Source organism: Pleurodeles waltl, chromosome 7 (assembly GCF_031143425.1).
Source record: "Pleurodeles waltl isolate 20211129_DDA chromosome 7, aPleWal1.hap1.20221129, whole genome shotgun sequence".
NCBI lineage: Eukaryota > Metazoa > Chordata > Amphibia > Caudata > Salamandridae > Pleurodeles > Pleurodeles waltl.
This window is the reverse complement of record NC_090446.1, coordinates 450,422,770-450,449,303: the sequence shown is the minus strand read 5'-3', so window position 1 is coordinate 450,449,303 and position 26,534 is coordinate 450,422,770. Positions and strand designations below refer to the sequence as shown.

The 26,534-nt window shown below is 47.4% G+C and overlaps 1 protein-coding gene across 2 annotated transcripts in view; it reads right to left on the bottom strand.

Moving 5' to 3' along the window:
• The window catches only part of LOC138304169 (large neutral amino acids transporter small subunit 4-like), a 310,553-nt gene that overhangs the window by 145,289 nt on the left and 138,730 nt on the right, over positions 1–26,534 (bottom strand). Inside the window, exon 6 of one of the 2 annotated variants that reach the window (XM_069243998.1) lies at positions 9,119–9,211. The exons of the other annotated variant lie outside the window; for it this stretch is intronic. Within the exon in view, the coding sequence (XP_069100099.1) occupies positions 9,119–9,211 (93 nt within the window). The remainder of the gene's footprint in view (positions 1–9,118; positions 9,212–26,534) is intronic. 2 annotated transcript variants of the gene reach the window in all.

The following is a 26,534-nucleotide window of genomic DNA, read 5'->3' as shown; positions in this document are numbered from 1 at the left end:
CGACTACTGCTTCAGAGTGCAAAAACAGTGTCAAGGTAACCCTTCTAAGAGAGCTGAAGGCTTCATAAATTTCATTGTGAAATCAAACACACCTCCTGCCATTTTGTTGGAACAAGTTGTCACTGCCATGAGTCAAGATATTGTCAAGTTAAAAGTGAAAGACATTATTACTCATCAGTCATGGAACCAACATACTCAACCTCTTACCAGTGATAGTGAATACCAGAAGTTTAAAAATGTCAAAGATGAACTGTCCATGCCCCAAGAATGCATTATCCTGAGGGGTTCGAGAATTGTCAATCCATAGAGCCTTCGGCATCAGATTATTGAAGTGGCCCATGAAGGGTATTGTGAAATCATTGCCACAAAACAAGCTCCCTGAGATCGAGTTTGGTTTCCTCATCTCAATGAAAGAGTTGAAAGAGAATTAAAGGCCTCCCACCTTTGCAACTGGCTGTCATCAGAAACCACTCAACACCCCTTAAGCATGTCACTATTGCCAAAGCATGCATGGGAAAGAATTGCTGTTGATTTTTATGGTCCACTTTACAATGGCGTCACCTGATAGTGATTGTGGATGTATACTCCTGTTTTTCATTTGTAGAAGATCTCTCATCGATCACTCAGGAAAGAGCCATTGAGAGATTAGATGGCATTTTTGCAACATGGTGTATTCCTGCAATTTTAAAATCTAATGATTGCCCACCTTTCAATGGTCAAGAATTCAGAGACTTCCTCAATCTGCTTAATGTGAAGTATCAGAAGATCACACCTCTTTGGCCACGGGCTAACGAAAACTTTTCAGCGTGCTGCATTAGGAAAGCTTGAACAAGACTGTCTCAAATTCTACCCTACTAAGTGACCATTCAACTCGTCACTTGACCACAGGTGAAAGCCCTGTAGTGTTGTTGTTTTGGAGAGCACTGACGATCAGGTTACTCAATGGAACATCACAAGTTGGAGAACTGAAGAAGAAGTCGGTACAAAAGATTTGGATCGTAAAATGAAAATGAAGGTCTATGCAGACAAGAGAAGACATGGTAAAGACATTGTCTTCACAAGAGGAATCGAGTGTTCATCCGTTAGCTGAGAAAACGTAAGTCTGATGCTCCATTTGATGCCGAACCATTCCATGTCGTAACCAGCAAAAGACTCATGTTGACTGCCCAACGTCCTGGGAAATCCTTAAGTGAGATTTCTCGCATTTCAGACAGGTGGCTCATCACTTGTCAGATACTGATGACAATGTAATGGTTCAAAAAGGACAATTGGAAAATCCCAGACTGATGTTGCCCCTACATCGCCAACGCAGATTGTGGAGCCTCCTTTTGCTCATTCCCAGTTTCCGAAAGCATAATTGGGATGAGTAATCAAAGCACCAAGAAGGCTTATCGAAGAGATATGATTGTGTACGTTTGTAAAAAAATTGAATTTTTTATTTAACATAGGGGGATATTTAGGGGGTCATTATGACATTTTGACATTGGCGGGTTGGTTGCAGCCAACACGCCAATTTACTGTTCCTTCCGCCATGTAGGTAGCAGCCGCCGGGCCGGAGCTATGGTTTTCGTGCCGTTCGCAACACCACGAAAACCATAGCGGTAGACCCTACCAGTGACAGGGAATTTCTTCCCTGTCACTGGTAGGAGGCTCACCCACCCTCCAAACACTCCCCAGGCATCCCCCACCCCTCCTCCATCCAAGCTCCCCCCTTCAAAACCCCCACCCCCCATACATGCACACACTTGCTAACACGCACCACGCATACACACACTCACTCACACTGACATACATGCATTCATTCACACATGCATCCATTCATACTCGCACACATACGTACACACATTCACACTGACATGCAGACACGCATTCACATTTCCATTTGTATAGGCATTCTCACACATGCATACACCCAGGCAAACAACACTACACACACAGTCACATACAAGCACACACTCACACATCCATGCACACAAGCCCACACACACCACCTCCCACCCCTGTCACCTGTCGGAAGCCCAACTTACCTGCATCCAGGGGGTCTTTTGGCAGGGAACGGGACAGGACACTGCTACCACCAGCAGCACCCGCCAGCAGAACACCGCCAGGCCGTATCATGTGTCATGATACGGTTGGCGGTAGTCTACTGGCGTGGCGCTGCTGGTAGTAGCAGCGTCACCTTACCACCATCCACCAGTATGGCCACAGTCTGATTTCCGCCCTTCTTGTGGCGGGAATCTAGCTGTGGTCATAATTTGTTGAACGGATGATAGCTGCGGCGACTGTCTTTTGGCGGGCGTCACCGCGGCGGAAGGCAGCATTTACTGCCATTGTCATAATGAGGGCCTTAGTGTTGTGTGAGTATGAATGACTGTACCCTATTGGCTCCTGAAGGACTCTGTAGAGCTGTGTCCTAAGTGTTAAAACGTGATGAAGTGAATTCAGGTTTAGAATACTGAGTTTGTGGTTACATGCTGATGAATAAAGATGTGTAATACATAACTCGATGTTTGGCGTATTCATTGGCGGGTACCCAGGCTGGGGAGGACGCTACAGGTGGTCATGTACAAAATGGCTTTGGATGAGTTGCTATGGTTTTGTAGCTTACCTGTGTGCTTATAACTGTGTTAGGTATACAAGGGCATTACCCCATCTCCATTTCTTTACTTGTTTTCCTACAGTCCACTTTTTCTCCTGGAGTACTATGATGCAGAGAGATTTAGCTGGGAAGTACGAGATTTCAGGTGTTTCTTGAGTTACATAAGGCTTTTTATAGGATGTTGCTGTGTTTATTGGGAAAAGTGTTGACATCTAATGAAGGCTGATGGGTGCTTTCGATGTTGCAGGATTGTTTTGAAGGGTGCTCATAAGAGCATCTTTGAAGTAGCACTAGGGTTAAGTACGTGCATAACGTCTAATTGGACTGGTAAAAATATAAGAATACACTAAATATCCTTGGCATGGTTTATTAAACCGACTCTGGCAGGACACAAACCTTCACACTCCTTGGCTGCCGGATGTTATGGAGTCTCCGAATCTCCCACAGTGCATTGCTCTAGAGTTAACTTTGGGCTGCGTGTGTTTCAGCAGCTCTCCCTGCAGCACTGGCAGACATTCCTGAAGGAACATGCTCACAGTACACATAGTTTGCACGAATTAAGTACACAGTCAGTGTTGCAATGCTCTTATCTACGTTGTTGTGGGGCCAAAGGTCCACTAGCATCAATGCACTTGTTTCTTCTATTACTGAGTTGGCAGTACCGCATAATTGACGTCAAGTCAACAGTGGAACATGTGCTGTTTTCATTCCACTCCCATCCACGTGTGCGTTCCAGACACTGGGCCGTGCTTCCCATTGATACAAGCAGATGCATACTAATACTCGCCCCTTTGACAACACAGCAGCATCCAAGAATTGCAGACTTGCAAAGGAGTAGCGTGACACACTCCTCCCTTTGAATGTGACATTCTTTACCTTGTGAATGTGGTTGGGTGCCTGCGTTGCTGCTTGGGAAAGAATGTCGACTGTGGCATCTCTAGGAAGTGAGTGTCAGCTCTTGCCATAATCACTGGTACCAGGATTTAAATAGTACGCCTCTTACACAGAGCGTCCTAGTGATGGTTAAGGACAGTCATATGGTCTGTCCACACACAAACCTAGTGGAGAATTATTATGCAAACCCATTATATAGAGCATCAGGACTTCAGACTGGCCAAACTACTTGTTGATTGGTGCTGTGAATTAAAAAAGGACCCCCCTTCTGATTTCAGGACTGAGTCTGCATCTTGCTGCCTGCACACCTGTGCTACTGCAGTATTATGTGCCTTGTGCGTTTCCCCATGCCCGTTTATGACATCTGTCGATGTGTCTCTGAGTGGATGGAGTGTTAGTATTTGGATGTAGAGGCTTACCTCAGAATATCTACTGCCATGGGTATGTTCTCACAACCTCTGTGCCTGCTGATAAAGAAACCTGCATGTAACGGGCTGTATTCTTCTGCTTCATGGTACATGTGAAAAATCATTCAGAACAGTACCACTGAGTACCACAAGACAGCCTTACACAAATCATCAAAAGATGGTGGTTTGGTTGGACTGCTCAGTAGCCAGAGCTGAAAATTACGTAGTGTGCCTCAGAGCTTCCCGCTGTGGTTCTGGACACAAAGAGGCAGATGTACTAACATTTGACACAGCACACCAAGATATGTTGCTGTGAGGCATCAAAGGGAGAAGGCAGGAATGCACCATATCCACTAAATTATGGCACATCCCTGCTCTCTCCTTCTGCGCTGGTGCACTAGTAGCTGCCAAGCACCAACTCTGGTACTCTTGCGCCAAGGTGTAAGGGTGCTTGTGTTACAGGCAGCATTGTTTTTGTGCAAGAAGAGACACCTTACTGCACAGAACAATCCTCTGAGGCTTTTTTCTCTTTCCATGCGTGCTGCAGAATGCTGCACAAGTAGAAAGAGGTAAAAACGAGGATACCCTCACCTGAGAAGGTGTGGCATATTGAGGCATTCCCAAGTTTATTAGTGTTAGTAAATCTAGGAATGCGCCAAAAACCATGTGTGAATGTGTGGTTCCACCTACGTTCCACCATTGAAAGTCTTCCCAGGGTAGAGTAATGTAAGGCAGCAGCTTGCACTGCCTTGTATTACTCCAGGTGTACTAAGCCACCTAGAGCAACTCAATGTGTCTCTACGTGGCATAGTAAATCTCATTTAAGGGCTTGCGCTGCCCTTGTGTCACCTTGCATGACGCAAGGGCAGCTCAAACCATTGATAAATCTGGGTACGGATGATAAATAGAACACAAGTCTGTACACAGAGATTCATACTCTTGTCACAGCAGCAGTTGGCTCTGACATGCTCAGATTATTGCTTGAAACTGTAGGCCCTTGTGATGATACCAAAAAGAGGACATCTGTGGGCAGCACGCATATTAGGGCTCCATGGGAGTGCCGACCACAGAGTCCTAGGTACCCCGTCTCACTGGGGCTGTTGGTGACTCAGCGGTGGGTGGTTTGCCACATCCGATGCACGGGAGGAAAACCAACATCAGGAACAAAACAAAAGTGCGGAAATGAAAGGAAAACCACAAAACAATCGTAAGAAATACTATGCTGCCGGTATGTGCTAACACCGTTGACGACAGAAACTACAAACGCACATGGGAAAAAATGACACGCAAGACTGTTTTGTTTATATTTGCAAAATGCTATTAGTCCAAAGAAAATGCCCTGTGGTTTTATGTGTGAGCGGTGGAGGAGGAGAGTCGTGTAGAGGAAATTAGGAGGTTGAGTGGCAGGTGGTGCTTTTCGAAGGTCAGAAGGCCGAGTACATTAGCCTAAAGTGGCTAACTTTTCCCCAGCCCTGCTGGTCTTACAAAGCAACAGGCTTGCCAGGAACTTTGTTGGCCCTCTGTGGGACTCACTGGCCCCTTCAGCCTGCATCCGTTGACACTTCCCCTTCTCAGACCTCTATTGCATGATACTCCCGGCTAAGTCACACAACACAGCCTTTCGCAAGTGAGTGGAAGGGCAGGTGCGGAAGACATTTCTGATTCAGCACGCATGTTGCCTGGCCACCACGCTACGAGTTTTGAACACTTCCACTTTGACAGCTAAACCGTTGCAGCCCTAGTCATATCTTAGCGCCTTCATAGACTTTAATAGCCTCTCTACATTACATGAAGGGTCGGACAGGTTTTAATCCTCCTTTGTTATGAGAATAATAAAGCTTTCCTCTGTACTTATTGAAAATATGTTTGTATGTGCTATGGGTGGGGCACTGAAGGAGAAATCCAAGAGCTTTACTTAGAATATGGTAGAGTGGAACAATTGCCGAAAAGTGGCAGGAGTCCAGTCCGGTGGATTGAGAGGGCCATTGACACCAGTACATTCTTAATACAGTACATGTGACATCCGCGACTTTTTGCCAGATGCCTAGCATCTGCTCAACTGTAAATAAGACTTTAAATCTTCTTTGGTGACCTACACAACCTATAAGGACTTTTTCAACTTCTCAATTTCGCTTTTGATATCCTCAACTTCTCTGAAGTTATTAACTTTGGTTTTAAACCATCAAATCTCCTCCTTGAGAGTCTCGAATCAACAGATTCTAAGGATCAGGGTTTTCCCACAAGGTGACATAATAAGGTATGTTTAGTGAACTATCTGCCATTCAGGTCACTTATTACGAACTTCAACTCAGATGCGATCTTAAAGAGGGCCCAGAAACACTCATCTGGTTAGTGCCAAATTGTTGGGGGAGCTGCGAGGCACACGTTTTCTAAAATCAGTTACATTATGAAGTTTTTTCCTGCATATATTTATTGTTTTGTATTTATGACTGTGTTTAGTTTCTTGTCTCTGCATCCAGCTACGGAGCCGTAACCAGTGCTGTTGTGTTGGGAAGAGCAACTTTTGTTTTTATTTTCACAATTGTCACTTAAACTCACCATTTGCCGACATACAAACATGTGTACTGCAATTACATCTGGTCTCGAGACTGGAGTGCTTCTCTAATCATTAGTCAATTTTAGCTTAGGGTTTACATGGGTAGGCTGAAGGTATGACACGGCTAAGTGGAGTTAACAGTGGCAAGTTATCTGGTGTCTTGGGTGTTGGCAACAAGGTTTAGGAATTGTATTGCCATAGTTTCAAATTTAATGTGCGAGGGTTTGAGGATACAGTGGCAGGGCTTGAAATGGCAATGTTAGAGTTTTGGGCTTATGAGGACATGGCTTTGGTATTTGGTGACAAGATTTGGAAAACCTGGGGTGATACTTGATTTCGGGAACATTTGCAAAGTTTTGATCAATGGAAAGAGAGTTTGAGGCAATGAAAGGCGTTCTGGGACAGAAATAGAGTTTGTGGGTATGTACAAATACGTGATACCTCTTAGTAGGCCTAAACCTAATTGCAGTCAGTAGAACATTGTACTTAGTTGCAGGTATGGGTAATTTAAGTACTTGTATAAGTGGGGAGGAAGACCTCTTCTAGTAGATCTGAGGGGCTTCAAGAAGCTGACAATTATTTATCAATGGAGGCTGTAGGGCTCTAGACAAAATGTTTCTAAGCTCCTGACTGAAATTAAAAGAGCAGGAGTAGGTGTAACCTATAATGGACTGTTGTCCCGTCATTTTGGTGCAGGATGACTTATTTTCAGGTCTTTTGTTTTTTTCCCATTTTGATTTTGAGTTTGTCAATGTCATTGTTGCATGTTTTATGTTGGCCTCTTGAGATGGTGCTTTTTTCAGCCAGGTTTGATATTGCTGCTTTGTAGGCAACAAAGTAGGTTTTCAGGATGATGCTGATAGCAGCCAGTGAAGTTCCTTCATGGGTAAACAATTTGGGTGATGGGTTCTGCAGTCATGGCCACCGGGTTTGTATTGATAAGGACATCATTTGTGGCCATGACCACAGGGTTAAAGTGGCATTGAGAAGGTTTGAAATGAAGATGCTGGCTTTCAATGGTTGTGGAGTTTGTATTGAACTCATGACAGTGATAAGTAGTGGAAAGGCGTGTTGAACTGGCTTGCAGGCACAGTGATAAGTATTTGGGTGACATACAAACTTTTTGATAGCATTTATGGTTAATGCGAGAAGGGTTTGGATTATTAGCACCCTTGGGGTGACAATTATGATGGTGTTCATGTCATGGTGACTGAGGCTTGGAGTGATTGAAAGACGATCCTAAAGTCACAGTTAGGAATTGGAAGTTGAAAATATTTATGATGACTGTGACATAATTCAGAGATGAGAGGATTTGGGGTAACAGGTATTGGTGACCATTTAGGGTGTCAGGGGGCCTGGGGATGGGCTTTCAAATGACAATTAATTGATTTGGAGTAACTAGTCATTAAGTTTGGTGACAGATGGGCTGATTTAGACCACGGAGGATGGTCTATGCTCTGTTAGGGCGACAGAATAAAATACTAACTCTAGAGATGTCTGCCAATCCAGCAGACATCTCTTTACACTGGCAGAAACCATAATCACAGTGGTTCTGGTCAATGGATTAAAAGTTTGAGAGATGGCTGTGTCAACATGGCAGTACAGTTCGTCAAACCTTTAACCTGTGGTAAATCGGGCAGGTGGTCAAATAGCTAAACTTCAGACAGCCCTTACCCGGTCAAACCGTCAGAGGTGTATGCCAGCAGCGGAGATGGAGTAGTCCCCGCCATTGACATACTGGAGGTCTGCCTGTCTCCAAATGAGGTGGGCGGATCTTCAGTTTTGTTGAGAGAGTACTCTCAGTTGCGATGGAGTGCCCTCTCTGCCAAACTCTAAATCAGAGCCGAGAGTCTGGAAGAGAAAATATCAGGGCTTAATGCTATGAGGCAAGGTTTGTGAGTGAGAATTGCATGACTAGAGAGAGTCAGGTATTAAATTGACAAGATCCGGGATTTTGGGTGATTGTGATGGGGTTTGGTAAAATGAATATAACAGTCTTTGGGGATGAAGGTGTCAAACTTTGTGATTGACAGATTACGGATTGTATCAGTGCCAAGGTTTGTGGACAGAGTGACAGTTGCAGGGTCCTAGTGATTACTGTGCCCTTCTGTGGTGGTAGCGCCAGGTTTTGTCATGTGAAGAAGCCAGCATTTTGGAGGTAACAGGTTTTAGCAGCAACAGTGTAGGATTAAGGAAGATGGTGACAGGGTAAAGGGAAATACCATCATGGGTTAAAGTGTTTTTTGGATGTAGTGAATATTGTCTAAGGGTGTCTGTGACAGATTTTGGGATGGCAACTGCAGGTGGGTTTGGGGTGGCAAGTTATGGTTGAGATTGGGTGTGAAGGTTTAGAGTTTCACTATCAGTGAATGAGTTAATAGTTTACAAGGTTTATGTTTATGTGTTATACAACTTAGTAGGTGACAGTTGTAAGGTTTCAGGTGAGGGTCTTAAAAATTAAGATTAGGGTTAGGGCTAGGAACAAAGGAGGTGGTGGTGGAGTGGTTGGAGTCAAGGTCTGGAATAAGTTTTGGATGAGTGTGTTTTTTAGTTTTGGAACATATTTACATTCCTTTTAAAAGATTGGTTGATTTTAGGGTTGCCTTTATAGTGTTGACAATGACTGGGTTTGGGTGTGATGAGGAGGTTAGTCTTACTTACCCTCAATAAAGTGAAGATCGTGGCTGATGCAGAGAAGGTACCCAAAGCCAGGGCAGTGTAGAGCCATCCAAGTGTCCCTAGGAGGGTTGGGAGCTGGGAGACAAAGAAAGATAATGTAAGTCCACTGCTAAAGACCTGTATTATTTTTATTGGGGGGTTATAGTGCAGTATTTGTGCCATTGTGTTAAAGAACTCTGGGGCTCTAAAAACACTATTAGCAGCAGTCTAAGCGGTGCTTAATTTGTGCTTGTTGTTTCCGGTGCAGAGCAACAACACTTATTTTTGAGCACTTAATAGCGTTTTTCAGGTGAATACATTAATTATGCTGCACTTGCATTGTTGTACGTTTGGTGTATGGGGCTGTAGTGAAAATTCTGCTTATGAGTCTTATACATGAGGCACTGGAAGATTGGCAATAGCTGCGTGTTTCTAGAAGTGGTGCATGATGGGCATGTTTTAAGAGCAATGTTTGTAGCGCTGCCTTGGCGGCTCAACAGACTTCATTAGACGGTAGGATTGAACAATTTTTCTAAAAATGTATTCTTGCTGTCTGGAACGAGGCCGATGGCAAAGTTTTTCTCTGAAGATGATGGTCAGGTACAACTAGTAGGTGATTCATTGAGCCCAGGAACAAGACGGTTATCAGTGGTCGAGTAATCCAGTTCAAAAGAAAAGATTTATTTTCTAATGAAGACTCTTCCTTTTGATCCATCATGTTTAGAAATATTCCCAGAATCAAAATGGAATTCTAAAAGTCAGACATATCCCAGAGGAGGTGGCAGGCAGTCCCTGAATGGATCACTGAAGCAGACAGTACAGTAAACATCATTAAAAGTTACTTGCACTGCCCTTTTTACAGCAACGCCCTGGCTCCTGGAACCTGTTTTTCGTAAATCACATTTGCTGTAGAAACCATATGGAACACTCTAGACAAAAATACCAAGATAGGAGATTGCACATCCTGTTTCAATACAATATGGAGAAAATACATCTACGTGAAAATAGAGTCCCATTAGAAAAAACTTTATCCTTGTTTTTAATTGATTTCTTACGAATTCTTCTTCCTTAGCAACATTCCCAAATCAGAACACATGAATCAGAAGTGGGTATCAGGAAACAAGCCATAAACCTAAACGTTAAACAGTGTGTAGGACTTTACAAGCTGTGCCTCTGCCACCCACCCTGGTTCCAGTCAACAGTACTTTGTAAAGATTTGTAGGAAAGTACCATCTTGCCTGGCATGTTACCCCCATTTTTACTGTATGTATGTTTGTTTTTGCCTATGTGTCACTGGGATCCTGCTAGTCAGGACCCCAGTGCTCATAATGTATGCCCTGTATGTGTTCCCTGTGTGGTGCCTAACTGTATCACTGAGGCTCTGCTAACCAGAACCTCAGTGTTTATGCTCTCTCTGCTTTTAAAATTGTCATTGCAGGTTAGTGACTAATTTTACCAATTCTCACTGGCACACTGGAACACCCTTATAATTCCCTTGTATATGGTACCTAGGTATTGGGGTTCCAGGAGATCCCTATGGGCTGCAGCATTTCTTTTGCCACCCATAGGGAGCTCAGACAATTCTTACACAGGACTGCCACTGCAGCCTGAGTGAAATAACGTCCACTTTATTTCACAGCCAATTTTCACTGCACATAAGTAACTTGTAAGTCACCTATATGTCTAACCCTCACTTGGTGAAGGTTGGGTGCCAAGTTACTTAGTGTGGCACTAGCCAAGGTGCCCCCACTTTGTTCAGGGCAAATTCCCCAGACTTTGTGAGTGTGGGGACCCCATTACACGTGTGCACTACATATAGGTCAATACCTATATGTAGCGTCACAATGGTAACTCCGAACATGGCCATGTAACATGTCTAGGATCATGGAATTGTCACCCCAATACCATTCTGGTATTGGGGTGACAATTCCATGCACCCCCGGGTCTCTAGCATAGAACCCAGTTAATGCCAAACTTGCTTTCTGGGGTCTCCACTGCAGCTGCTGATGCCAACCCCTCAGACAGGTTTCTGCCCCCCTGGGGCCTGGGCAGCCCGGTCCCAGGAAGGCAGAACTAAGGATTTCCTCTGAGAGTGGGAGTTACACCCTCTCCCTTTGGAAATAGGTGTTAAGGGCTGGGAGGAGTAGCCTCCCCTAGCCTCTGGAAATGCGTTGATGGGCACAGATGGTGCCCTCTCTGCATAAGCCAGTCTACACTGGTTCAGGGATCCCCCAGCCCTGCTCTGGCACGAAACTGGACAAAGGGAAGGGGAGTGACCACTCCCCTAACCAGCACCTCCTAGGGGAGGTGCCCAGAGCTCCTCCAGTGTGTCCCAGACCTCTGCCATCTTGAATGCATAGGTGTTGGGGCACAATGTGCAGCTATGAGTGGCCAGTGCCAGCAGGTGATGTCAGCGACCCCTCCTGATAGGTGCTTACCTTTCTCTGTAGCCAATCCTCCTCTGAGGGCTATTTAGGGTCTCTCCTCTGGGCTAATCCTCAGATAACAAATGCAAGAGCTCACCAGAGTTCCTCTGCACTTCCGTCTTCGACTTCTGCCAAATATCGACTGCTGACTGCCCCAGGACGCCTGCAAAACCGCAACAAAGTAGCAAGACGACTACCAGCAACATTGTAGCACCTCATCCTGCCGGCTTTCTCAACTGTTTCCTGGTGGTGCATGCTCTGAGGGCTGTCTGCCTTCACCCTGCACTGGAAGCCAAGAAGAAATCTCCCGTGGGTCGACAGAATCTTACCCCTGCTAATGCAGGCACCAAACTTCTGCATCACCGGTCCACTGGGTCCCCTCTCATCCTGACGAGCGTGGTCCCTGGAACACAGGAGCTGGGTCCAAGTGTCTCCCACAGTCCAGTGGCCCTTCTGTCCAAATTTGGTGGAGGTAAGCCCTTGCCTCCCCTCGCCAGACAGTAATCCTGTGTACTGTGTGATCTGCAGCTGCTCGGGCTTCTGTGCACTTTTACACGACTTCCTTTGTGCACAGCCTAGCCCAGGTCCCCAGCACTCTGTCCTGCATTGCCCAAGTCACTGAGTTGGACTCTGACGTCGTGGGACCCTCCTTTGTGACTCTGAGTCAAACGCTGTCCTCAGATCTTCTAAGTGCCTGTTCCGGTAATTCTGCAGGTGCTGCCTGCTTCTGTGGGGGCTCTCTGAGTTGCTGAGCGCCCCCTCTGTCTCCTCCTCCAAGGGGCGACCTCCTGGTCCCCAGCAGCACCCAAAATCCTCAACCGCGACTCTTGCAGCTGGAAAGGCTTGTTTGCGGTCTTTCTGTGAGGAAACAACTCTGCACCCTCCAGCACGCCGTGGGACATCTTCTGACCAAAGGAGAAGTTCCTGGCTCCTTCCGTTGTTGCAGAATCTTTGGCTTCTTCCACCCGGAGGCAGCTCTTTTGCACCTTCATCCGGGGTTTAGTGGGCTCCTGCCCCACTGGACGCTTGCGTGACTATTGGACTTGGTCCCCTTCCTGTACAGGTCCTCAGGTCCAGGAATCCGTCTTCAGTGTTTTGCTGGCAATTGTTGTTCTTGCAGAATCCCCTATCTCGACTATACTGTCTTTCTGGGGTAGTTGGGTAACTTTCCTCCTACTTTTCAGGGTCTTGGGGTGGGGTATCTTGGACACCTTTAGTGTTTTCTGACACTTCCAGCGACCCTCTACAACCTACCATAGGCCTGGGGTCCATTCGTGATTCGCATTCCGCTTTTGGAGCATATGGTTTGTGTTGCCCCTAGGCCTATTTATACCTATTGCATCCTGTTGTGATTCCACATTGTTTGCACTACTTTTCTTACTGTTACTTACCTGATTTTGGTTTGTGTATATATAATTTGTGTATATTACTTACCTCCTAAGTGAGGGTATCCTCTGAGATACTTTTGGCATATTGTCACTTATATAAAGTACCTTTATTTTTAGTAACTCTGAGTATTGTGTTTTCTTATGATATAGTGCTATATGATGTAAGTGGTATAGTAGGAGCTTTGCATGTCTCCTAGTTCAGCCTAAGCTGCTCTGCTATAGCTACCTCTATCAGCCTAAGCTTCTAGAACACCTCTATTCTACTAATAAGGGATAACTGGACCTGGCACAAGGTGTAAGGACCACAAGGTACTCACTATAAGCCAGGCCAGCCTCCTACAAGATTAAAATTGTCCCACACAACAGAAACAGTACTAGAAACGGATCTAAATATTTTGATCCTCTTTAAAAGGGGACTGGAAAAATATCTTCTGGTCTTTACAACACAGTTTGAGAATTTCTGGAGAGCGTTCTAGGAGCGAGAACTGTGAGTGTGGAGACTTAAAGCTTTGTATTTGAAACATGTCATTCTCGTAGAGCAGCCAGCCTCCTTCGGGAGTCATTTAATATGGTCACAGTTATTAGGGCTTGTGCCGAACGCCACAGCAGCCTGATGAATAGCTGTAAGTGGGTGAATTATTTTTGGAACGCTGGAGTGGATAAAAGATCCATGCCCTTGAAAATACCTTTTACATCCTGAGAGGAAGCAATGTCTTTTAGAATTTGAGATGCCTCTGAGAGACTAGTCCATAGCTTGTTTGGGCCCTCTGATGTCTAGGTTTCCGTGAAGAAGGAACCCTATGGATTTTGCAGTGGGAACCAGGTCAGGAGTAGTGTCAGTGGTCTTTATTGTTTCAAGCGACAACAGTTTGGTAACTGGGTTACAATTCTGGGTAAAAATAGGAAATCCAGTGTTTCAAGAAGTTGTTTGTGTGCCATCTTTTAGTGGTTGCAGTGAAAAGAAGATTTAATTCTGGAGATTGAATGAGAGCAGTAGGTTTTATTGTCATTGGTGTATTCCTTAAAAAAATTGTAAAGCTCTTTAAGAAGTTCACACAGTGGTTCAGCATATACATTGAAAAGGATGGGGGCAAAGACTGGACCCTAAGCAACACTGCAGGGAGTGGAGATGGGATCAGAAAATATATTACAAATGTTCACTAGTTGGCTGCGCTGCAAGATAAGATTAGAAACATATCCGTATGGCTTCCTCAGGCCTATAATGATTTTTAAATGATTTGTAAAGTGGCCAGGAAATTGTGATGGTCAAATGTGTACAATGCTGCAGATAGATCATATGTGATAAGGAGATGGAATTGCTGGAAGGGGCGATCCGGTTTCCCCTTAGTCTCTGATAAAGGTGGTTGATAGCTTTATTTTTTGTACAACCTACACGGCTAGCTTTGCAGATTTTTTAGGGGCAGGGCGGGGAATGTAAGTTGCCCTTTTTGTTGAAGAGTTATTACAGTGAAGTACTGTATCACTCACACGTGATTAGAAAATTATGTTAATCTTTTAAAAACTCATTTGGAAAATCAACACTTGACTTGGCCTTCCCTCGAGCATACTCTTTCACTGTCTTCGCTTTGCCTTGCTAGAGTTCCATATTGGCTTCAATCATGTACATATAATTTTATAGTGTGTACGTTTGTGGCAGCGCAATGGATAAAAGATCCTTATAAATCAAATAAATAAACGTGGAACAGCACGTACTTTGTGCTTTTTTGGTTTGGTCCCATATGTCCCCGTAGCCAACCGCACCTTTCTCAAGCATGGATTTGCACTCAGGCTAGAGTTGCCACATCATGATGTGGACAAACCAGCCTTCCCTACTACATTTTCTGTCCTAACCATCAACTTATACCCTTAAAGGCGGAATGAGCTGCAGCTTGTGAATTGTAGCCAGTCTCTTAACATTGGATAAAAGCTTTATCCACATGGCCAACACACAGGCTAAGCAGCACCCATAGCCGCCTGCCACAATGAAAAGGGAAGAGGCAGTTACCAACTGTGTATTACAGCAACATTAATTACAACTTTGTAACGCCTCCCAAATAGCATGACCATTGAAACGTGCTGCACATCAAGCGTATGTGATCATCTAGCAGCCGAACACTGGGTGCCCTCTTCCATAGGTAAAGGAAGCAGTATTGTTCAATCACTTGTTTGAATAATCCCTGCCAGCTGACTGGGAAAAATCTCCTTACACCTTGTTAATATTCCCATCTTTCCACTACCATAAAACACTGGAAACAGCTGTAGCAAATCGTATCTTGTTTTAATGGGAAACAGGAGTTAGCTTAGCCTTCTGGCTTGCGGACCTGTGCCCTCATCACCTAGTGACTTTTACCCTACTTAGCTTGCTATGTTTTAGCGCAATTATTTAATTATATGTTTCCAAGATGGCTGCTTTGTTTCATGTTTTAGTTTCACGTTATCAGTGCCACCACGCTAAGGCATCAATATCAAGCAACAAAGATAAACAAACTGTAGGTATTCACATTAGGTACTTAACCTCTTCACACCTTCGAGGGAATTGTTTACGTAAATTGCCATCCCAAGGATGTCTTGTTATCTATTTTTTGGAAACAGACCTACATCAGGGGTCTGAGCAGATCTGTATAAATGCACCTCACTTAGACAGATAGAGGAATTCCGACCAGATGCCATCGCTGCTGTTGATGCTGCACGTTGCCTTGACGCTGACCCAGTCTTCGTGTCCCTACAGAGTCTGATCTAGAGACCTCATTCCAAGGTAACGAGGGCTGGGGGTCTCTTCTCATGGATTTGGCACTGGCAGACTAGGTTTAACACACCTAGCTATCTTTTAGGTTAGAAATTAGGTACATGACATTAGGGTATTAGGCCATATTTCATAAATTATGTAACTTCATGTCATTGCAAGATGGTGGGGGTCTTTGTATTAATGACTCTTGTCTTTACCATTCTGTTTCTTGCATTATTCATTATCCTAATCATTGCAGCCCATGCAACTTATCATAGGTTGCAGTTTTGTTAAATACAACTTATTCAAACCTTACTGCATATTCTTCATTGCCTGTGTTTTGATTGAGACATGTTGTTAATTTGAGAAAGGGGTAATCTCCGTTTAACTAAGACACCCCCTGAGATGTCACACTCTTAAGTCCATGCATAAAGGCTGCCACAAATCACCTTTTATTGTTTGAGTTTTTGGTGAGGTGCTGCTTGTGAGCCGGGAGGGTTGGGGCGACAGTTGCGATTTGTTGTAGGACTGGCATAGTTGCCCACAAACATAAGTACTGTCATCCTTGAACCAGCAGTCTTGCCTAGAGCAAGAGTCAAGCTACGACACAGCCATAGCCTAGATGTGGCCTAACCACCTCATTACGTGGCTTAAACTCTGATTGGCGAGATGAAAAATACCATAGCTCTCTGATTTAGGCAGGAGTTACCAAAATCAGCCATTTCTTGACTTTTCAGGGAACACGTGGAATGAGTATAACTGGAGGAAAAGCAAACACTAATATTCGTGCCTGAAAACATATAGGCAGTCATTATGAACATGGCGGGAAAGAAAGCCGACCGCCGTGGCAGCAGTGAACAGAATCCCGGCGGCGGCAGTGAATGGAAACCCGCCATATAATGAACAAAAAACCCAACCCCGCCAAACATTCCCACACCACCACTCCCTGCCAGGACCCTGTCAGTGGGAATCCCGGCACACCCCCCCCTCCACCGCCAAGCACACCCACATCAACAATAATGATGCACAAATCACCCCAGCGGACAGTGGAGGCCGGACGACCATTGGCGGCAAGTGGGCCCAACAGTAACCAGTGCACACATTGGCTAGGCTTAGCAACCACACACCTGACACACATCCAGAACACCATAAAACACCCCCAGACACACCCCACAATCCCTTGCAAGGAAACCAGGACCAGAAGACGGAGAGCACCAGAGCCAGACAGAGAACGCCAGCAGACAGGACACACAGAGTGACCCACACAGGAGCACCCAAACACCGTCCCCAGTCCCGACACCATCCACCACCCTCACCATGTCCCCCCTAAAAATCCACGCTTCACCGAAAGGGAGCTAAGGACCATGGAGGACGAGATCCTAAAAGTGGAGCCACAAATATTCGGGTCCGAGGTGCAGCACACACCCATCACCCGGAAAATGGAGCTGTGGCAGACCATTGTCAACAGGGTGAATGCAGTGGGACACCATTCACGCACAAGGGACAACATCCGCAAGAGATGGAACGACCTGCGGTGGAAGGTCCGGGCCATGGCATCCAGGCACCACATCGCAGTGCAGAAGACTGGGGGAGGACCGCCACCCACACCACCGACTACACCGAGGAGAACCCACCTAGAGGGACTCACTGGACTCACTGGAGGAATGGACTCGGGTAAGTCGTCTACATTTACCGCATATACACCATACCTGTAAAGCATGCACCACCCCACGCCGCCCACACCCACCTAGACCCACACCCCTCCCAGCCATTACCCACCACATCCACCACCCTGCATCACCCTGCATCACCCACAACTCACTACCAGGCCCACATCACTCCCGCTGTGCACAGCCACCCACCCCTGCACGTACCCACAATGGAATAATAACCCCCACCACAATGTAATGCCACCACTGCCACTAAATGCAATGTCCACCTCACAAAAGCACCCCTGAAGGCCACTGAAAGGCACTCCAGCACTAAATTGCACAGTACAGTCCACCTCAAACCCTCATGCATATGTAACAAGCATTTCTATATCCCCCAACAGGCACCACCACCCAGGCAACCCTAATGGAGGGGACAAGGAGTGCCATAGCATTCCAGGAGACAGAAGCACATCACAGGGCACCGGTGAAGGATCCCTGGGCACTGATGAGCAGGCAGGCCTCTCACACTGCCCTGGATGCTCACCATGCAGCAGCCCTACCCAGGAAAACACCCCTAACACCCAGTCAAGACCAACAGGCCAGGGGAGGTGTGCCCACTCCAGTGGACCCAGGGCACAAACAGGTGTAACACAGCAACAGAGGCCACAGTCTCCCACCCCCAACATGCAGGAAGACGAGGGCCCCAGTACTAATGGCACGTCAAGACCTGCGCAGGGGACAGAGGCACAGGGGGCCAGGGCAAGGTCAAGTGCCCCAGTGGGTCAGGGAGTAGGGCATCGGATAGATGCAGCAGCCCAGGACGTCATTGCAGAGGTATTGGGGGCATACCAACATACCCGAGACAGTTTGGCACAGATTGTAACCACCCTGGAGCAAAGTCAGAGGATGCAGCTGGAACACCACCAACAGGCCATGGAGCAGTGGAAAGAACACAATGCCACAATGGCCACCATTGCTGGAGCACTGCTGCAGTGGGTCAACAAACCCTCAGACACCCACACCGGACAAGAGGCCCCGACAACAGCCTTGGACAACCAGTAACAGTTGTCCTAAGCAGCTGAAACAGCACAGGAAATACCCTCCCAGGAATCACAAGGGCCAACCATGTCACTCCAAGTAGCTCCACCGCAGGCGCCCAAACGTAGTCTCAGGCCAAGATATGGCACTGGAAACCCAGCTAAGAACAAGCCCCCTTCCAACAACTGACACTGCTACTACTGCCAAGCAACCATTTCCACCCATTCACCAACTGCACTTAGCTGAGCGCTAAATAAAGTACTAAACTACAAATAGGACCCACCTATGATATCAAACAGGCCTGCCACCAAGTCGGTTTTGAGGACACCCAACCATTACGACTTCCATCACTGTACATAGCACATTTCACTGTATTCCACCAATAAACAACATATCTCACCTGTAACACTGTCTCCTGTCTTCAATGTTGAATAAAGTGGAGTAATGATGCAACAGGCAGGGATAAACTTTATTGTCAAATTGTGCATGGTGGTGGTCCAGTGTGTTTCAAAATAGTCAAGAAGGGAATGCATATAATGTCTGTCTGTACCATGCTGAAGAGGTCAATGACTCGCATATCATGACCAATTCCCCCTAGTTGACATGGCACACTTACAGTATCAGTCACTAACCACATATACAGGCTGATGTCCCAGACAGTTATTGGAAGTAGAGTTGTATCAGTTGGTTTCTGGAATTGACATCTTCCCCTTCCTCATCCTCACCATCACTCTCCTCACCTCTCTGAGGTAACAGATCAGTCCCTATAGCATCCTCCACCTCCAAAAGGGGGATTGAATGTTTCACTGCCACGTTGTGCAGCATGCAGCACGCCAGGACTATCCTATACACCTTATCAGGCCCATAGGCCAGGGAACCCCCAGAGATATGTATGCACCGGAATCTAGCCTTCAAGAGACCTATAGTACGCTCTATCACCCTCCTAGTACGTCCATGGGCCATTTCCTCTCTGCATCCGTCCTGGGATTCCTCACTGGTGTCAGGAGCCAACGCAAGTTTGGATAGCCAGAATCACCTAGAGAAATGGTCAATACAGAGTCGTCATTGGAATGTCCTTAGTCTGACAGGCTGTTTTTTTCCAATGTGTCAGTTGGTGACAGGCACACTTACCTATGATCCACCCTCTGTCCTCTTGGAGTTGTTCCATCTTTTGCGGCACACTACTGTTCCTCAAAACAAATGAATCATGGACTGAACCCGGAAACATGGCATTCACTTTGGATTTGTACTGGTCTGCAGTACATACCAATTGGATGTTCATGGAGTGAAAGTTCTTCCTGTTTCTGTACACCTGTTCACTCACTCTTGGGGGGATGATGGGTATGTGGGTTCCATCGATGGCACCAATAACATTGGGAATGTTTGCAAAGGCATAGAAGTCTGACTTGATGGCAGGGAGCTTAGCACTTTGGGGGAATCACACATAGGATTGCAGATGTTGTACAAATGCATTCAGAAATCTTGTCAGTACCTGGCTGAACATTGGCTGTGAGAGACCAGCACCCATGCCCACTGTCACTTGAAAAGAGCCTGTGGCCAAGAAATGTAGTGCGGAGAGCACCTGCACCTCAGTTGGAATGGGATGCTGATTACGATTTCCGGGAGTCAGTGCAGGATCCAGTAATGCACATAGGTCATGAATAGTTGCACGTGTGAGTCTGTAAGTGATAATGATCTGACACTCCACCATGGTCCCCATATCCACAAGTGGTCTGTACACAGATGGTGCCCTTCCTCGCTACAAGGGTCAGTACCTGTGAGGGGTAAGAACAAGGAGTCATGTGCACACATACACTGGCATATTTGCTAAACACATTCACTGCATTCTTCATAGTAGTGTCTGTACAATAACTGCAACCTTACAGATGTACATTGACATCACTAAGAGGGAACGGAGTAAATCATGTGTGATTAAATACTCTATGGATAGAGACATAGGTGCTTCATATGGCTAGTAGGCCCAGCATTGTAAGTAGTTTGAATTTCAAGATGTGTAGGTGATGGCAAAATGTCTGCCCATGGAGTTCTGCCCCTTCGTTGTGGAAGTGACCTAAGACCGCTAGCGGTTGACGTCACAGCGTACAGCAGTGTTGACCGCTGTTCGCACCCTCATTGGCTAACATGGATGCCAATGGGGAATCCTGGCGTATCATGATCGCCGCCGGCGGTGATGGTGCATTCCGCCGCAGAACATACACGCATTCGCTATCGTGTGATCACTTGACTCCCTGATCCTGTGCGGACAAGTAGTCCACTCTGTGTACTGCTGTGGCCTGCCTCTGGCTATGGGTGTTCCACGTGGTGCAGGGGAAAGGGCCCCGGCCTTCACCCAGGAAGAACTGGAGAAACTGGTGGAAGGCATCCTGCCCCTGTACTGCAGACTCTACGGCCGGCCAGAGGTACAGGTAAGTCCGGGTTTGGGGGGCACTGTGTGTGTAATGGATGGAGTGGATTGCTCAGATGTGCGCTCCTGTGAGCCAGGATGGGGCTTGGTGCATGGAATGCTGCGTGCCACTGTCCTGCATGTCTGGGAGTACTGTTTGTCCTATGTCTAACAATCAGCCAGCTATTGCCATCGTGCAGGGGCCTGACCTCTGGGTTTCTTCTCTGTGTCTCCCTACTAGGTCAGCGCCAACCCGAAGAGGGCACATTGGCATGCCATCGCCAAGGAGGTACGGACCCTGGGGGTCTACAACCGGCGGAGCACCCACTGTCGTAAGAGGTGGGAGGACCTGCGGCGCTGGGCGCGGACGATCAGTGAGGCCCAGCTGGGGAAGTCCTCCCAACGTGGTAGGGGTGCCCGTCGGGCACTGACCCCCCTCATTCGAAGGATCCTGGCAGTGGCATACCCAGACCTGGATGGGTGCTTGAAGGCTGCACAGCAGTCACAAGGGGGTGAGTACTCACAGCCCATACTTCAGCCTGGAAGGATGAGTGTGTGTGCGATAGGGCTCATGGTGCTTAGAGCAGGGTTTTTGACTGGTGTCCAGCTACTGTCTGCTCCCCAAAGGGTGTAGGGGTGTCCCTGTCAAGTTTCACCTACCTCAGCTTCAATGCAATGACAGGATATAGGTGTAGGTCAGTATACTGCTCAGTAGTCAGGGCCATGGGGCTAGTGCATGGTGCTGCCTGTTGGGTGTGTCTGCTGGGTAGGTGTATGTCTGGCCATTGTGTATCAGCATTCAGCTACTTACAAGTGTCTCTCCTGTTTTGTCTCCCCATCCCTGTTCTCTTTTGTGTGTCTGGTACAGCATCAATATCAGGTGAGGGATCTGAGGCACCGGCTAGTGGGCAGACAGCAGCCCATGGATCCTCCGAGGCAGAGTCAATGGATGCCCAGGGGACCAGTGGGTGGGAGGGCGAGGGACTTCCACAGGGGAGGCTACTACCACAGGGGGTAGTGACTCTGAAACCTCCTCCGATGGTGGTCCTCCAGCGGTGGCGGACACTAGTGGACAAATCACGACCGTGAGATCTTCCGCCACCACTCACCATACCATCAGCGCCGTCCCTTCTGCTCCCCACCAAGTTGCCCATGCCCGCCCACCCAGAAAGGTGGGTGTCTCCTTCGCCCCAGTTGTGGCCAAGGACAATTGACTGTTTATGGACTGGCCATTGGCCCTATTACCATAATTTAGCTCGATGAGCTACTGAATAAAGTTTCTGTGCGGCCTGTGTTTGGGCTGCACACAGTTCCACCCTGGTGTTTGTTTAAATAATTTATGGCTGTGGTGCTATTGTATGTCCTATGGCCAAGTTGCAGTTGCCTTCGGTCGGGTACGTCCCTCTTGGTGTGGTGTGTATGACTATTGCTGCTGGGAAAGGTTGGGGGGGCTTTGCGGGGTGGGTGGGTTTGTAACTTTGCCCTTTCCTCCCTTGTTTTGTAGGTTGCAGGACTTACCGTAGTCGTCTTCGTCGGCGGTCTCGGTCGTGTAGATATTTGGCAAGTAGCAAGGCTGGCATGATCTGCAGCTCTCTGCCCATGGCTGCCACTGCACGTTTTGTTGACCTCCGGTGGGTCTTTCCTTCAAGCGGGACTCCTTTCCTGGCGGTGGGTGGTGCGCGGGATGCAGGAGTTTCGTTTGGTTCATTATTTGGCGGTCCGGACCGCTCCTCTGTTGGCGGTTTCTTCCGCCATGTTCATTATGAGGGCCATAATGCCAGTTTTAAACTTCTTCTCTGTGAGAGCTGGCCTGGTTTGTAGTGGGTACCAGAGGTACTTACAACTTACACCAGGTCCAGTGATCCACCTTAGTGAAATGTAGGCAGTGTCTAGCAGCGTAGGCTGTCTAGGGGTAGCTGGAGTACAGCAGCCAAGGCTGAACTAGGAGACATGCAAAGCTCTTGCAATACCACTATAGTAACAAAGTACTTATACACAATAAAAGACAATAATCAGTGTTACCAAAAATAAACGCACTTTATTTTAGTGACACAAAACCAGGTTAGTATTATACACAATATATGCACTAGTAACCAAAATCGGGCAAGTAAACAGTCATAGAATAGTGCAGTGAAAATCAATAGATTGCAATGGCCCAGAGGCAACACAAACCATATACTAAAATAGTGAAATGCGAATGTCGGATTCCCTCCTAGGCAAGTGTAGTGCGTAGAGGGGTGCTGGGAGTGTAAGAAAACACCAAAGGTAAGTAAAATACCCCACTCCACAGCCCAGGAAAGCAGGAATAAAGTACAGCAAGTTTCCTCAGAACACACTAGAAGTCGTGGCAAAGAATTATGCAAGAACCAAGCAAGACTGCAAGAATCCAACAATGGATTCTTGGATCTGAAGACCTGTGGAGAGAGGTGACCATGTCCAGAAGTCGATGAAGAGTCCAGGAAGAGCAGGAGCCCCTGCCAACCTGGATGAAGGTGCAAAAGTGGATTCTCCAGTTAGAAGAAAAGTACAGAAATGCCCCAAAGAAGACATCTGTGGGTTCCTGCTTGGTGCAAGAGATGTCCCACGTCGGGTCATTCGATGCAGGCTGTTTTCCTTGCTGGATTCCACCATCAAGCCTTGGTTCATGCAAGCATGTGTTTTGCATCAACTAGGCAATGCCTGGGCCCAGGAGGGACCTGGGGTCTCAACTCAGACTGAGGAGACAGAGGGGGCTCTCAGCACTTCAGAGAGCCCTAAGAAGACCAGGCAGCACCCATAGGAGTCCCAGATCACGGGGATAAAGGAGTTGCAAAGTGCGGTCATCGCAGCACTACATAAAGGGATCCCACGCCATCGGAGAACAACTCAGGGAGCTATGCATCGCAGGATAGAGTGCTGGGGACCTGAGCTACGCTGTGCATGAAGATCTTTTGGAAGACGTGCACAGACGCCCAAGGAGCTGCAGAAGACGTGGTGCATAGGGGTACTGTCTGGCACGGGGAGGCAAGCTCTTACCTCCACCAAATTTGGACAGCTGGACCTTTGGACAGTCAGGATCACTTTGGTCCACCACCTGTGTTCCAAGGATCACATTTGTAGACAGGAGATTAGTCCCAGAGTGCCAGTTGTCATTGCAGAGAGGTGCCTGCTGAAGCAGGGAAGTGACTCCGTCCCTCCACGGGAGATTCCTTCGGTCCTTCTGGTGCAGGATGAAGACAGGCAGTCCTCAGAGCGTGCACAACCTGGAAACTGTTGCAGTTGCTTGCTGGAGCTGAAGTTGCAGGGTCAGAGTAGCCTTTCTGGATACTTTGTTGCAGTTACACCGGTTCCTGGAGCAGTCTGCGGTTGAGCCGATGGTCAGAAGCTGAAGCAGAGGATACAGAGGAGTCCTGGTGGAGTCTTGCAAACTGAATCTGAGGAAACACCCAGAGGAGAGACCCTAAATAGCCCTAAGAGGGGGATTGGCTGCCTACTCAGGTATGCACCTATCAGGAGGGGTCTCTGACGTCACCTGCTGGCACTGGCCACTCAGATGCTCCCAGAGGGTCCCCACACCTTGGAATCCAAGATGGCTAACACCAGGAACACTCTGGAGGAGGTCTGGGAACCACCCCTCTTTCCTTTGTCCAGTTTCACACCAGAGCAGGGACTGGGGGCCACTGAACTGGTGTAGACTGGATTATGCAAGGAGGGCACCATTTGTGCCCTTCAAAGCATTTCCAGAGACTCTGGGAGGATACGCCTTCCATGTCTGTAACACCTATTTCCAATGGGGGAGGGTGTAACACACCTCTCCTAAAGGAAATGCATTGTTCTGCCTTCCTGGGACTGAGCTGCTCAATCCCCGAGAGGGCAGAAACCTGTCTGTGAGGTGGCAGCAGCTGGGGCTGCAGCGGAAACCTCAGACAGCTGGCTTGGCAGAACTTGGTCTCCATGGTGGAGCCCCCAGGGTGCATGGAATTGGCCCCCAAACACCAGATTTGGAATGGGGGTTTAATTTCACAATGTTAGACACCACATTGACATATATGTAGTGCATGCTTAGAATGGTGTCCCCGCACTCCCGAAGTCCGGAAAATTGGTCCTGGACAACGTGGGGGCACCTTTGCTAGTTCAAGGGTGCTCTCACACATAGGGGGTCATTCCTACCCTGGCGGTCCGAAACCGCCAGGGTAGGGGACGGAGGAAGCACCGCCAACAGGCTGGCGGTGCTTCTGGGGCTATTCTGACCACGGCGGTGAAGCCGCGGTCAGAAAAGGGAAGCCGGCGGTTTCCCGCCGGTTTCCCGCTGCCCCAGGGAATCCTCCAGGGCGGCGCTGCAAGCAGCGCCGCCATGGGGATTCCAACCCCCTTCCCGCCAGCCTGGTTCTGGCGGTTTTCACCGCCAGAACCAGGCTGGCGGGAATGGGTGTCGTGGGGCCCCTGGGGGCCCCTGCAGTGCCCATGCCAGTGGCATGGGCACTGCAGGGGCCCCCTAACAGGGCCCCACATTGATTTTCAGTGTCTGCTTGGCAGACACTGAAAATCGCGACGGGTGCAACTGCACCCGTCGCACACCAGCAACTCCGCCGGCTCCATTCGGAGCCGGCTTCCTCGTTGCTGGTGCTTTCCCGCTGGGCGGGCGGGCGGCCTTTTGTCGGCCGCCCGCCCGCCCAGCGGGAAAGTCAGAATTACCACGGCGGTCATTTGACCTCGCTGCGGTATTCTGGCGGGGGAACTTTGGCGGGTGGCCTCCGCCGCCCGCCGAAGTTAGAATGACCCCCATAGTAACTTTGCACCTAGTCTTCAGACACTGAAGGTTAGACATATAGGTGACTTATATGTTACCTGGTGCAGTGAAAATGGCAGTGAAATAGTGCTTGCACTATTCCACTCAGGCTGCAGTGGCAGTCCTGAAAGAGTGTTTGTATGAGCTTCTTACAGGTGGCAAAGGAAATGCTGCAGCCCATAAGGATCTCCTGGAACCCCAATGCCCTGTGTACCTAGGTGCTATATACTAGGGACATATAAGGGGATCCAGTGTGCCAATCTGAATTGGAATATAGACCACTAAACTATAGTAAAAAAATTAGTAAACAGAAAGACCATAAGCACTGGAGTTCTGGTTAGCAGAACTCCAGTGACACAGTCAAGCTTACTGACAACACATTTAGGCCACAAACTATGAGCACTAAAGTCCTGACTGGAAGGATCCCAGTGAGACAGTAAAAACACACTGACAAACATTGATAAACAGGTCAGAAACGTGGTTAACCATGCTAGAAGAAAGCCTCCTTCCTTCATTCTCTATATCGATGGAGACTGCCACTGGGAAACAGTCAAGTTATGATGCATGTTCAAAAACATGAACTATTTGTCAATGTGTTTCTCCATAGGGAAAACCCACTGAAGTGGATCACTTCCAGCAATATGGATAGCAACTTTTTAGCAAAAATGTTGATCAATATTTAATAGTCAATATTAAGCAGTGCTAGTGAGCTATATGATTTACAATCTAGAGGCTCTTGCTTAGATTTTGGTAAAGGCACTAAGATTATCTCTCCAAATGGTAATGCTCACTTTCTTTTTGTCCTTCAGACTCCTATATGGCATGTTTTGACATGTCACACTCCTCAATTTGTGTGAGTCTGGGTGGCAAACTACAAAAATAGTCTTTTCATTCTGCAAAGATATCTTATCTTCCAGTTCATAGACACTTACTTGCAGAACCTGTAGCATGCTGAAAATCTATTTCAAAAGAACCTTCCCTCAATAAAAAAGACTTACATCAAGAAAGAGGAATGAAC